General features: G+C 45.3%; 2 protein-coding genes across 2 annotated transcripts in view; both read right to left on the minus strand.

The window, feature by feature from the left end:
* Nucleotides 1-374, minus strand: part of LOC149369621 (uncharacterized) — a 101991-nt gene extending 101617 nt beyond the window's left edge. The window contains exon 1 of the mRNA XM_089576028.1: nucleotides 273-374. Within this exon, the coding sequence (XP_089432154.1) occupies nucleotides 273-374 (102 nt within the window). The remainder of the gene's footprint in view (nucleotides 1-272) is intronic.
* A 2143-nt stretch (nucleotides 375-2517) lies between these two features.
* The window catches only part of LOC149369622 (uncharacterized), a 51391-nt gene continuing 38927 nt past the window's right edge, over nucleotides 2518-14981 (minus strand). Inside the window, exons 8-11 of the mRNA XM_089576032.1 lie at nucleotides 13244-13401; nucleotides 9781-9958; nucleotides 6918-7137; nucleotides 2518-2943 (exon numbers count right to left, since the gene is read on the minus strand). Of these exons, the coding sequence (XP_089432158.1) occupies nucleotides 2811-2943; nucleotides 6918-7137; nucleotides 9781-9958; nucleotides 13244-13401 (689 nt within the window). The 3' untranslated portion in view covers nucleotides 2518-2810. The remainder of the gene's footprint in view (nucleotides 2944-6917; nucleotides 7138-9780; nucleotides 9959-13243; nucleotides 13402-14981) is intronic.

Raw genomic sequence — 14981 nt, forward strand, 5'->3', positions numbered from 1 at the left:
TTCCTAGTAATATTGAAAGCACATTTTCTTTCCAAAGTTTTTCAAGCCTCCCTGGCTGTCATCACTGATCGGCGGCAGTACACGTTTTCTTAGGGAGTACATTGATTACGACTCTTCCTTTATTTGCTAGCCTTGGTGTCTTTTCCCGTAGTCCCTTTCACATTCCTCGAAAGGTATGCCCGACGATTCTAAACATTCACGATTTTCTCAATCTTCGAATAGACAATGCATCCCTAATACAGCAACAGAGAAATTACATTCTCTTTACTTACTGTATAATAGAGGTGAAAACCCACTTTGCTTCTTTCCTGTAACATCCACTCTTTCTGTAAATTGTTGCACTTCACCAATGACGCCGATATTGCGAAAGCCATGGCAAGAATTTTAATACTGGGTACTTGTTCAAGTACTTAAAAAAGTAATGCTCTGTTAAGCTTCAGGGCTATTGTAGCGAATATAGAAACGTCTGGTGGCTCCCAGATCTACCGCGTGTGTGTCGAAAAATCTGGAAGGTCTGCTGGCTCTGCCGCTCAGCAGACAATAACAGCACAGCTTGATATTATGCCCCTCAGCTGCGGGAAGTGGCAACGCACATTATTCACACGGGCTGCTTTTGTGCAATTTCCCGCACGGTGCTGCAGTTACGCTACTTGAGGTTTACGAACGCCTCTTTCTGGTTTAAAATGCCACATTATTAAATGAACTGCATTTAAACAGGCGAGTGAAGTGTCAACATGCGGATTAGTGCATTAAAAATGCAAAATGAAAATATTTTATGACTAAAGTTAAGGCGCAGTAAATGTCGCTCTGCTAGTGGACACCTTCACCACGCCTAGAGGGAAGTAATGAATGTTGGAAGAGAAAGGAGGGACAAAGAGTAGATGTACTGTGGACCTCTGAATTAATTTAAACTGCGCAAAAGTGTTTAACGCGCACGGAGATCGCGCTGCACACGGACGTTCTTGCATTTCACCTACATCGAACTGCGGCACTGCGGCCGCGATTCGATCTCACTACCACCCATAGGGATGTACGAACCCCAAATTTTTAGGTTTCGCTCAATGCTGGCAATTTTTTGCAGCGGTTTATTGAAATCCGAGCAGCAGGAGGTGTGCCCAGCTGTTCGTTTTTCGTGTGCAGTATCGGTTCCGGCGAGCTTTGGCGTAGCAAACTGACAGAACAGAAATGCAATCGCTGCTTTGCCATCTTGTGCGAGCGTAGGTGAACCTTAATGAGCTGGGTGTCTCAGCTCATCGCAAAATCATTCCTGACAACAAAGTGCGCAGAAAATGACGAAGAGGAGAATAAGCACAGACAAATGCAAACTTCCAGCTGAATTCTGTTTGACACATTGGTCAAAATATATTGCAAGAAGGTAAGGAAGAAAAAGGAAAGAATAAGCAAAGAAAAAGGAAATGGCTTGTCTGCGTATTTTCTGGTCTTCGTCACTTTCTGAGCATTTTGCTGTCAAAAGCGCGGGTGACATCCGGTAGTTCTGTCTAATATACCACAAAACCTTAAGGAGAAACAGTGCGGGTGAGCGAAGTAGAAGAAAGAGATTGAAAGAAGACCACCTTGGTAATGCGCGATAGTCTAGGCTGAAAGACATGCCTACTGGACTTTGCTCTGCACCAGCATTGTTGCACTCAAGGTACTGCACTCAAGGATTCAAGCGTTCAACAGTCGCCCCGAAGCCGCAGCAGCGGCGCCACCTTCAGCTACGAGCAGCTACTACGTACTATCGGGGACAAAAGTGGTATACTCCACGCGGCGGGAGCCAGAGCAACGGAAAACCGGAATTTTGGCGAACTAAACCGTAAAACATTCAAATGAGCCAAGCAACATGCCTGCTGATGATAAAGGTCACGCACTGGCTGTCTCGATCAAAGATGCCGCCTATAGATGGCGTTGCAACGCAGTTGTCCGTTGCTCGGGCTCCCGCCGCGTGTAGTATATACCACTTTTGTCCCCGATAGTACCTAGATCATAGCGTTAGCGAGGATGGTAGAGGCCACGGCCCGCAAAAACGACGGCTGTCGTGTCATTTCCATAGGCCGCTGCGAATAAAGCCGTGCGCAGAATTCTGGGATTCAGGACGCGCAGCATGCGGCATTGTCAAATTTGGTACTTAACTGGTTCTTTTTGGGACAGCCGGAATGGGAAGACAACTAAGTAGAGAAGAACAAGACAAGGAATGGGGTGGTAAGAGCTGAATTTCTGAAGCTACCAATGCATTATTTGGTGAAATACAGGAGATGATACAAAAAAGAGAAAAACATTTTACTGTTTTCCGGACAGAACAATTTAACTCAGTATATTTATTTCGGATGCAGACATGAACAGGGTCGAGGTGAAAGAGCCACATATTGGACTTGACGTGCTTTCCACCGCTATGTTACAGTATGCCTTCGAGTGACATCGTCAAGTAACAACAATCTTTATCCCGGCAACATGTAGGAAGCATCGTAAATGCATCTGCATTCATTGCCGTCAGGAAAGCTTGTATGCGTCTTAGGGTTATCGCTTTTGTATACAGTAAGCTACAAGTATATTGTCCCGTGGCTGCGAAAGACAGCAGCTTCCTACGACAAAACAGTGAATCGGAGGCGGGCTTTGGCGCCGTTTGTAATGTTCCATGATAACACTGAAAGTCGGTGTTAAGGGTGATCGGGGCAGATTACTTGAAAGTATTCTCAACGGTCCACATAGGAATTTTGTGGCGTTATAAGGGGTAGAAATGTTTCATGACTGTGACAATTGCCGTGATCGTCAACGCTATAAATGGATGCGTAGAGCAGCTTTTCATGCATTCAGGGGTTGTCTTCCTTTATCATGACGGCGGCTTTGGTTCCTAGCATCATCATAGGAATGTTGAGGTTGCCTGACAGCTCAGCTGGCATGGCAGAGGCGTCCGCGACACGAAGACGGTTGACATTACGAACCCTGCAAAATGAAGCAAGCAGAAAAGGTCAAAATCTCTTCACAGTGGTTTGCATTAGTATCAACGTATATCAGCAAATAAACGATGGTAGCTCTAAAAGGGAAAGCAGTAAAGATAGGTATCACAAGAACACGCAGTCTGACAAACTTTCTGGCTCTTTGCATTTCGATAGCACCTACTTTCTTGATCTGACTAACGAATTTTCCGCATTTATTGCGGCTGGCTTGCCCATGAGTGGCTTCGATCTCTGTCGTGTATAGCGCCACTGTAAAAAAGCAAGTACTGGAACCTTACAGGGCTGTTGCGGGGACTCCGACAACGCGGAAAGTTGTATGACGCAAGGAGTCTACTTTGAAAATACTAAAAAATAAAAGAACTTGGAAACCTTCTTAAACACATTTTTAAAGAAAATGCGATAGCATTTGGAAATCGACGCACCCCCCAAAATTTTAAAACTCTAGGTTTTGGAGGTAAGCCCACTTATGAAAGCGCATTAAAGTTGACTAGTGGGGATTAGGGAATGAATTAAGGTGGAGCAGTGGTGGTATACTGAAAGCCTCAAGGCCGATTATTGCAGATTACTGGGTACTATTATTAAGTATACTCCCATATGATAATCCAATGGAAGGCACTCGAAGATTCTAGTCCTCGGAGTCTAAAATTTTGCGTAGCTGATGACTTCACGACCTTCTAGACCAATCAGGAAATTTCGTGACAGACAATGCGGATTTTTTTTGTGAGATGACAACCTAAATGCAATCGCATTAGACCTGCCTTCGATGCAAGGAGACTTCGCTGTAGACTGAGTGTTCTGCGGAGACGGTGTTTTCGAAGCAGGGCTGATAAAAAAATAGAAGTGTGGAAACCAGCGGTTACATGAGTAACAAAAAATTTACCGAAACAAGGGAAGGGGAATGAGGGGCTCGTTATAATTATGAGAGAAGCCAACAGCCACACAAACCAAGGAGCACAGGGGATTTTTCAATTAATTTATTTTTTTTTGTGGTGTTGATCAAGTAAGAATATTACTGTCGCTTAAAGCTAATTGATTAGAAAAGCAGAAGAAAAAACAACCACATGCCGCCGGTGGGATCCGAACCCACGACCTCCGAATTACGCCTCCGGTGCTCTACCTCTGAGCTACGGCGACGGCTGTCAAACCTTCTGCTTTCGGGGGTATTTATGTTCACAAATAACCTAACCTATTGATGAACACTCTCAAGGTTAGGTTATTTGTGAACATAAATACCCCCGAAAGCAGAAGGTTTGACAGCCGTCGCCGTAGCTCAGAGGTAGAGCACCGGACGCGTAATTCGGAGGTCTTGGGTTCGGATCCCAACGGCGGCATGTGGTTGTTTTTTCTTCTGCTTTTCTAATCAATTAGCTTTAAGCGACAGTAATATTCTTAATTGATCAACCCCACAAAAAAAATAAATTAATTGAAAAATCCCCTGTGCTCCTTGGTTTGTGTGGCTGTTGGCTTCTCTCAAAAAATTTACCGGACGTTTAATATACTCTTTAATATGCTCTGTGGCGTTTATAGTGGCGGACTTTCATTAGGACTGCGGGCAATATCTAGTGAATACTCTTTGATGAGAAAGTTCTTGTAGCCAGGTACCGTAACGTGTCAAGGGTTGTGTGTAGGATGGCCGTGCGTAATGCGTGCGACTGGGCGACACGCACTCTCACTTACGATGACTAATCAATTTATATAAGGCTATGTGCGTCCGGCGAGACAGGTGACCAAGGGAAACGTGCAAGGGGCGAGCTATGTGTAGATGGTGAGGAGGAAGCAAAGGAGAAAGCATGTATGAAGATGTGGTTTATGCGGAAATGCCACATACAGCCGTTGCTGTATTAAAATATATCAACTGTTTGTCTTTAAATACGTAATGCTCATTGCCCGAACACAAGTGATTTCACCCATAAAAAATGATGCATTAAAAAAGCGCGAACAAATTATCCGAACTGGCGTTTTAAATGATGAAAATCTAGTCGTGAAGGAATGCCTTGCTTCCGGCTGCATCAAAATTAGGCTTATGTTCCAAGCAAACTCTCCCAAGGACGGCTTTACATGGGGTGCAAAGCGATTATTCTACAAGAGATAAAACCAGAGATGGGGTCCTCCCGCATTGGAGGCATAGGAATGTTCGAAAGGCGGAAGCGACACCCGATTAACGCTTGCACATGCTCTAAATGGGGCCACAGAGTTGAGATAGACTCCGCGGCGGTCACTTCCACAATAATGGCCCTTTTAAACCATTGCGATTAGAATAATTCGGCATCCAAGCTGTCCCTTATTCCACAATGATGGCGAGATCCATCTATAGCGTAGCGACTTGAAAACCACATGATCTCGCCCGGAAATTCAGACACTGCACATCAGACCGTACAACAATGATGACGTCACTACACAATTTTTCTTTGGTCACAGTGTCGTCCCGTGATTCCACGACTACTATGTAGTGCCTTATGTAGTGTCGTAACGTTACTCCACCACCATTATGTAGTGTAGGAAAGCAAGATGCAATAAAATCAAAATGATGGTGCTGGGACTCGAGCAGCTACCCCTCGACCACTGAGAATGCTCCTTCGACGTGGTTAAACGAAGGCCTGGTGCCTCTTGTGGTAAAAAAAGAACCAAAAATGAAAAAATTAAACAATACATTAGAAACTGAAAAAGTGCCAATAAAATAGATAAAAACAAACAAATCAAAATGAAATAAAATAGACTTTAACAAAGTTAAAATTCGGGCTTGTTGGTTCATACTTCGGAGCAATAGCGCAAACAGGACAAGGGACAAAAGAACGAGTAGACACACACAGCGCTGTGTGTGTCTACTCGTTCTTTTGTCCCTTGTCCTGTTTGCACTATTGCTCCGAAATAAAATAGAACACAGCCCGTGTCTCCATGCGAACTCATATGCAAAGAGGACAGCAGGCCGCTGAAGTGACCCATTACCGCTACTGCGTCATACACTTAAGGCGGAACATAAGTATCCCCCGACTTTTTTTATTGCAGAATAATAGATGGATAGATCGTAACAGTGCCCTTTTTGAAGAGAGGCAGTACACAAACAGGCTGAGAAACTTTATATAGATTTTTATTTTAAAACTTTTTAATAGCAACAAGAACTATCACCGACCTCACATTTCTTTCAAATACAAATTTCAAAGCCATTTAGGACATACCGAATTGATGTTCTAAAAACTTTTGGTTCGGTTGCTTGCCCCACATATAACACATTGATCTCCTTACTGTTTTTTACTGACCACTACCGTGGACAAGCCGAGGTTACGTTCGTTATTTCTGAAGCCTAGTGACTCAGCAATGTTGATTTGGTGCAATCGACATCCATAGATGGATATTGCAACATGCTAACTAAATGTGTCCGACAATGGATAGATGTTTGAGTGGTAGGAGTATGGGTCTGGGCGTCTGGGTTTAAAACGGGGCGGTTGCGGGTGCTAGCACGCTCAGAATTTATTTATTGTATTTTTAGACCATTTTATTAACCCCAGCAATAACTGTCCCCGAGTTTACTATTCTTTCAAGTCTAAATTCGAGTTGGTTTCAGGATATACGAAAATGACTTATAAATTCCTCTTCCTATTTCCGTTCCCCTGTTTTGAGCCGCCAGTTATCGAAAGATATTTTACAAGCCACTGTCGTGGACACAGTCGCATTACCTTCATTGCCTCACAGACGTCGATCTGGCCGCCATCGACATTGCAGTGGATAGTACAAACCGCGTACCGCGCCACCAAACTCAGAAAACACGATTAAATTGGCAGTTCTTAAGCATACATTCCCCAATACAGTGACTCTCGCTGGCCTTAGGAGAACCAGTATACGTGCTTTTGGAGGGACTCGTTTTTCTGAAACGCTTGTTTCGTTTATGACTACCATCAGCGCTACCTTGTCCTTTGGACAGTTGCGAGCAGCGCGGAAGAAGGCGTCTACGCTGCTGCTCACCTCAGCCGGGCGTCGAGGACTGCCGCCGTGTGCGTGCCCATTGGAGCGGTGCAACACGGGTGCCATCCGCTGGATCCCGTCTGGCGCACGAGGCAGCGGAGGTACTCGTCGCTCCAGAGCTGGCCCGCCGTCTCGCAGCCCGGAACGGGGATGTCAAATAGTGTCACGTTGACTCTCTTCATGGCTTCAGTCCTAAAGGTCTCAACGGCTATGCGAGCCCCTGCAACGGATGACCTCCGGCTCAGTTCCTACCCAAGCACCGAATTTAATCTTGAACACTAAAAAGTTTAAGGTTAAACCGCACTGACGCATCTGCCAGCTGAAACGTTTCCGTCTTAGCTCCATGTACGGAATCATCGGAATACGCTACCAGCGGGACGTTGAAAATATATGGCAAGTAGCGGACACTTAGAGGGGCCATATTTTTTTTGTGTGTGTGTGTGGGGGGGGGGGGGGGGGGAGCCTGACGTATTTTCATGCTTTGAGCGGGGCAAGGAACGGGAAGAGCAATGCTGGGCGGTACGTGTTCTACAGCAGCAATGTTAAGGGCGCAGGTAGGGGGCCCGAGCGGGTAAGTGCCTGGTAATCCACGCGCTTTCCGTTATTTTTGCGTATAGTTTTCATCTGCTTTCCGCGTGACGTACAGGGTAAGTCACGCTTCGGGTGAACACGTGAGTGTTTGGACACTCTTCTCAAAGCGCCAGTGGTTCCGACACAGCCGCGCATTGAAGCAAAGTGAAGCAGGCACAGAAGGGCCTCGAAGGGGTGCTTCGCGTCGGCCGCCACGTCGCTTCAGTGAGCGGTCGCGACGGACGCAATTGCACTCCGAAGAGAGCCGCCACGAGCTCGCGTGTTCACCCTGTGTGTGGAAAACCCGTAGATGGCGTCATATGGTACCGCTACGTAATCCTACCTTTCCGTGTGCGGTCCGTATTGCGTTCGTAGATACCACATGCTCTGTATCATTTCCATATAAGTCATGCCCTAACTATGCGTAATCATAATAGGCATCGTAATACGAAACGATTTCCATACGGTTACAACGTATGCAAATTACCCTGGTCTTGAACCACACTATTTTTTGCAATGGTAAGATATTTAGAGAGCTATTTGATTACTTCCCCTACGAATAATTTTCAATTCGCCGCTAATAATAGCCAGGTGTTGAGCTGGCAGACGTAATCTTTTGACATCATGAAACTTTAAGGAAGAGGAAGATCAGTATAATGCATAGTTTAAAACCGTGCAATCATTTGTTCAGCGCAGGGGATTTGTATATTTACGTTCACTTGTACAAAATATCTGTACAGGTTCTGACGACTGAGGATATTATATGGGGGGGGGGGGGGGGGGTGCAGGAAGTTAAGAAAGCTAACGAAACCGCAAGGAGAACGAAAAACACGTCACGTGACACTGGAATAAAAACGCTAACAGGTTGTTATTCATCGTTCCAAGTGTAGAAGATAAAAAGAAACATATGAATCAGTCATTTTTAATTTCAACTTTGTATTGCAGTAAAAGGAATAAATTGTGATAGTGAAATACAGCTCCGCCGTAGCCGTATATAGACCACAAAAGTTACGGGATCGAATGTGAAGCAGACTGCGAAATAGTACGATACATCGAGAATTTGATACATAGCAAATCTCAACGGAGAATCTTTTGTGTACGCTAATAAACAGGAATGCCTTGCATCGGAGCTTGACGCGTTCTTGCAGCGACGTAGTGCCCGCCGGCGTGGCTGCTCGCTAAGCGTTTCCACGCCTAAACTTCTCATAAGATGTTTAATCCTGTTGGCCGGTAAATTCAAAATGCAATAATCTCATTAAAACTAAGGTACGGTTGGATTCAGCAACGACTCCGGCAGAGAGGCATGTCAGACCAGCGTTGCCCCAAGGCCTTAGTTAGGTTGGCTTCTCTGCATGACAGAGATGCGGCGTGGAAAACGAGTACAAAAGACCGCAGGTCACCCTCACATGTCCTCCTCACGTTCACCTTGTCATGCAATATCACCGTACCAGCACTGCCAACAGCTGCCAAAACCTGCGCAGCCGATCCGCTCGCCACATCCAATGTTCCGCTGAACGCGAGTTGGATAGCCGCGAACAATACCGCTATACATTTGCATGAGACTTCAAAGGCATGTTCTGACCGTTCGATATAAACAATCATTCGATATATCCGAGTTCGAAATATTCGGTCTGGAATTCACCAGTAATTAAGCTTGAAGTTACCTCCTCTAAGTAACGCTCTAAGAGAGGATTAGCAATAAGAAGGCTTTCCCACCAAATGATATTCTCAGTTTCTCAACAATCAAGGTTCGTCGCATAGAGATAATAAACAAAAAAGTTATTTAGGCTTAACCGCTCACTTGTTCTGTGCTCAAATTTCGCAGGAGGGTAGAGTTTGGCGGTCAGTATTGTTTTCTCCAGCATTTTCGTGCGGTAGTTACCTGACTCATTTAAAAGGATTCGTTAAATACTCGTCTCCTCCAGGGACAACAAAACAAACCGGGCTCTCCATGATACATGTAGCGCCGTCTCACGCCTACCGTAGGAACGAGCGTTCCAACGGCAAGGGTTCGTTCTTGCAGTGGGCGCGAGATGTCCCTGCTAAGGCAACTCTTCATTTTGGTTCATCATCGCCGCTGGCCATGAGGATTTAACGAGTATTTCTGACAAATGCAGGCAACCATCTCACCAAAACGGTATAGGAAACAAAACTGGCCGCCCTATCCCATTTATGCGCTAAATGCGAGTCCGAACTACAGGGCGGGTAAGCCTAGAGAATTTTTTCTCGATTTTAGCTGGGCGGCGCGCAAATGTCGAGCAGTACATCGCCATGTAAGTGTAGTGTTCCTCACCTCCAACGAGGACATCCACATCCTGTTGATTGGAAAGGAATCTAGGGTCTATGATTGGGTACTCCATGGGGTTTCTGCTTCGAAGTTTTATGAACCCTTCAGACTTAGGCCGAAGGAGAACTGGCACAATCTGAAAGGCGTATTGGCCCCTTTTCTGCTTGTAGTAGCCGTCCAGCATCTGCAAACGATGAACCGATTATCGCAGTCAAAGCAGCATCTTTTAAAGCGGTAGTTTATTGCTCCACTGAATTTTCTGCCGCTACTAAACATGGCTATCACTAACTCGTGCATGGCAGTAATGTAGCGTACGTGTCCGAGGACACAAATAACAATCAAAATTCTGTAATAACCCGTTAAGAAAACTAGATTTACTCCTGCTTTTTGAACTTTGGCGCCATGATTTACGCCATTATTTATCTGATTGTTATTGTTCGTTTTCCATTTTTCAGTGTCTTTGAGGGTTTCGTGTTACTCGTGCCGACTTCACTTATCTATTATTGCAAGAACATGTTCACTAATTTCTATTGAATATTATATGTACTGTAGTCTTTTTATTGTTCTGTCTGTGTTCTGTTGCTGCCGGTTTTTATGTACGGGGGTGCGCCCGTCTGTTAAGCCAGTCATACGATTTTTGGGTGTACCCCTAACATCCCTGATGTTGAAATAAAGGTATTTGTATTTGAAACTCTGATTAGTACTTTTAATTCATCATTAGGACTTTAAAAAAATCTTATTTCAAAATTTAGAAATCTTACTTCTACCAGCCAGAATCGACGCCGCCGTGCACGAGCTAGATGATTTGCCGCGGGAAATTTCGCTACAGGAAATTTTATTCTGTGGCCAGCTCTTATTTCCATGTACAGATTCTAGGGAAGCTTACACAATTCACGTGACCTTTTCAAGAAGACTGCAATTCAAGAAAGCACTGTTGTGCACTCTGTTACGTATTGATTTTCATCTCACCCAAAATGCATTTTTGTTTCTTTGAGACTAGGGATAAAGATAGTTCGGGAAGAATCTAAGCTGTGATTAAAGCTGCACTATTGCGGGATAGATTTAATGTAAGAACTGGGAAGTTTGCTCGAATATCTGCTGGGGTCAGGTATTACATGAAGAATGATTCTTGACGAAAAAAGAACATCTACACAAACTGGCACATCAGCTGCGCTATCATAGGCTCAATTTTATTTAAAAATTGGGACCGTACCTGGAAAATACGCTTTGGCCAGTAATTATACCCTAAATGTTCCTTGACAGGAAAACAATCCATGCAAATTAGCATATAGGCTGCGTAAGCGTCCCTCTGAAAATGCTCCTAGCTGACGTCAGCACTTTGTGTTGATCAAACTTTTTCTTCCATGACTGGGCTATTGTCTCTGCGATTCACGTACTCGGCGCCACATCACGGAGCTGGCGAGGGAAACAAGCTTTTGGTGCAATTAAGATGAAGCCACAGCTGTCCTGATACGGAGGTTGCCATCTGACGTAATTCTTTACCTTTCCAATCTCGGAGCGATCGAGGGACACTTGTGGCTACTTTAACCTGGCGGTCGTAGCGCATTGTATGGCGCGATCCGGACCGTCACTACGGTTCCTTTCAACACGTCGACCCCATTCGTGACTTCACATTTCGCGTAATCTGGAAAAGCGTGTCCGCGCTTGCCTCCAGTAGAATCACCTCTATTTTACACGGACTATCTACTCCCTGCGAAATTGGACGCCTCCGATCCGCTGTGTTCTGCTTGTGGTGTAAGAGAAAGCACAGAACGCTAAATATTTAGTTGCAGTCGATTTACATCATCACGTAGAGCCCTGAAAAATGAATTAGATTTCGCATAGGACTGCAGTCTTGCAAGATGCTTTACTTCAGTTTTGGGCTCGCACCACTCTCGATGATCCTTTCGTGAGCAGCGCTAAGCAAAAAAAAAAAAACTTGAATAATTTAGCTTGCGGCTAATCACTAATTGCCGTGCGCTAGCCCGGTTAGCCCTGTTTTTCATAATTCATCATAAGTTTACGAAGTTTGAAGAGAAAGGTTGGCCGCAGCTGGCATAGGACAGAGTTAATTGGATAGGTAGTAAAGAGGCCTTTTTTCTGCAGCGGGAATTTTCAGACTGATGATGATGGTGATATTGACTTTAAATTATTTTTCTTGATTTGGACTTGTTTACCCTCGTTGATATATAATATGATGTTAGTTTCCGTAATACTGCATCACTTTGATAGTAGTGCAATAGAATTGATCATTCTCTACACTGATAGATCCCTGGGAATCATCATACCACTCCTGGGGCAGCGGTCAAGCGATGTGCCACTGCCCTGCGATGACAGGTGCTGCCACCGGTGGGGCTTGCGAGACGCACGTTGCTCTTCCCGAGGAACCCCTCATGGATAATGATCAATTGAGCTGCCACGATGGGCAGATTGTGATGATTTCACTACTTCACTTGACCCTGGTGGCCCACCTAACCCCAAGGTCGTTAGCACCCAGTTCTTCCAGGTCACGGAGGGACGATACAGACGAACGGAAAACTGCTTTTAGGCGGTGTGGAAGCATAGTGTACTAAAAATCAGTGTAGAACAATCGTTTCAAGCGAGTTTACTGTGTAACACCCTCTGAAAAGATAGACGCTACCAGCTGTGCACCGCCGCCATCTTTTGGTGCACGTGCGTGCGACCTCGCTGTAGCTGCGTGGGTGCTTTCACTACGCAGCATTGTAGATTTGATTAACTGAACGCTGCCTCTTCTCTGTTAACACAAGAGGCCTCTCTCCTTTACGAATAGAAGTACTTTGGTTTCGGCTAGTTGGTTCGCAGCAATGTTCGAAACAGAAAGGCACAAATGGGACGAAGACAAAAAAAAGGAACGTGAAGCAACAGCGCAAGCGCCAACTATCAACTGAGGTTTATGGCACTACACACCGCATTTATACGCACCACCCAGCCGTATCACATAAGCCAAGCAGTAAAAAATAACTAAAGAGCCAAACTTAACATCCACAATCAGCATATAGTTGCAGGCGAACGAGGTGACAGGCAGGAAAATACCTCAGAACAAAAGACAGGTCACCTTAGAAACCAAAAGCACCTGACGTGAAAGCTACCTCACAAAGCAGAAGCGCGCGCGTCAAAATAAAACACGGCACACACTATTACGTTAAAATTTCTGAACTTCGTGCGTAAACAAAACAAGACAAGTGGAGTTCCTTTTTTGTCTTCGTCCCATTTGCGCCTTTCTGTTTCAAACATGGCTCCTTTACGAAAAAACGACAACTGAAAGGGCGACCGATCTATTTTGCATGGTTTATGTACAGCGCGAGGCTAGAGCAAACAATGTGCTTGACTGGAATACATAATACGTGTAATGAGGACGCCGAGCTGCTTATTTAGCGGTGAAATTCATATCTGCACTATTCCAAGCACTGCGTTACACATCATTTGAAGCATCTTGCGCCTCTCTCACCTGTTGCGAGATGCCAATCTGTTGAGCGATGTATTCAGCTTCTGGTGTCGTGGGGTTCAGTGTTGAAAGCAGGAACTGAATGTCGGGGTAGTCGGGGTCAGTCGCCGGAGTGCTGACGAAAGCCACGCACTCCACGCCAAACGCACGGCTCAGCACGCCTGTATTTTAAACGTTGTGCGAAACAAACAGACACGATAGCAGTATTTTCCATTAGATGTATCGTCGCAGTAAAGACAGTTTATGGTTCGCCATTGTCTTCACAACAGTATATACTGTTCATGTTTGTGCATGAGACGAAAGCCACAGTCACTGAAACTAAAGAAAGCATAGAGAAATATTTCTCTATTTTATTAAATTGAGGTGCTCATTAATTATTTTACCCCTCAGAAATTGTTGATTAGAAACTAGAAAAAAAAAAACAACCACATGCAGCCAATCAACAAAAACCAACAACCAACAACGTACACTGACATCGCACAGTACACGGGCCTTTAACAAAGAAGATTTAGGATTACTATTAGTGAAGCGCCTTTACTATTATTTTATATTTTTCCGAGACAGTGTGAAGTATTTCAGTATAGCAAACCTGCGATGAGGCTTGCGCGTCGATCGCAGTATCGTCAGGTACAGTCGCGGGTAAAAAAGGTTAGCACACACGACGGAACACCAGAGCGCCGGAATGACAACGCGTGGCGCTGCGGGTGGCGAAGAGGCTGATAACGAGAGTGCCGGGCCGTTCCCATTCTACAGTATTAGGGGGGTTCAGCGGACTGCCACGGACAGCAGAATTACTGGCTAAAAGCAGCGCTATCATCTATTGTTCCCGCGAGTTCCTTTTGACAAACCATCGCGGACATAAAAAAAGCAGTAATAAAAAGAGGCAATCTTTGCTGATGATAACCGAGCCAATATAAATGCCGCAAGCACAGTCACGTAGGGTCGGCACTTAAACGCTCGGGCGGTGCACGCTTGATCAAGCTTACTTCCTGCCGTCCCCCCCTAGGCTGCAAACATGGAAGCGGCCCGTTAGGCAGGTCAGCGTACCGCAGCGCCGCGTGGTGAGATATACGAATTCTAATCGCCAGTGATCTGTGCTAATATTTTTTGCACGCGACTGTACAGCCTAGCGAGAGGAACGAGTATTATTTAGGCGGACTAGTTGCCCTTTTCTACGAAACCCGCATGCACCATGCGCATGGGGACGAGATTCCGCGCGCTGTTGAAGGCGCACGTGACATGCGTCAGCTAACTTGGCTATATTGATTGGTTTGGTTTACTGGGGTTTGAACGTCGCAAAGGAACTCAGGCTATAAGGGACGCCGTAGTGAAGGGCTCCGCAAATTTCGACCACATGGGGTTCTTTAACGTGCACTGACATCGCACAGTACACGGGCCTATAGAATTTCGCTCCATCGAAATTCGGCCGCCGCGGCCGTGCAAAGAATGTAAACCCGGAAATCTAGTCACTCAAAATTGGGTCTCTAAAGAACCTCAATAATCTAAAAGTAACGTCATATGCTTTTGCGTGAAAATTTTTTCGGTCTCTGTGCTTGCTCGAGGTTTCCCGATAACCTGTAACAAGGTACCCATGTGGGCTAGTTGGTGCGCATAAGAGAACTTCACTAGAGAAAGTACGTGACACCAGGAGGAGAAGACCACAGGAGAACGCTGTTGTCCTGTTGTCCAGCGTTATCCTGTGTACTTCTCCTCCTGGTGTCTTGTACTTTCGCAGGTGAAG

This window comes from Amblyomma mixtum, chromosome 1 (assembly GCF_055824585.1).
Source record: "Amblyomma mixtum isolate Tamu chromosome 1, ASM5582458v1, whole genome shotgun sequence".
NCBI classification, from domain to species: Eukaryota; Metazoa; Arthropoda; class Arachnida; order Ixodida; family Ixodidae; genus Amblyomma; species Amblyomma mixtum.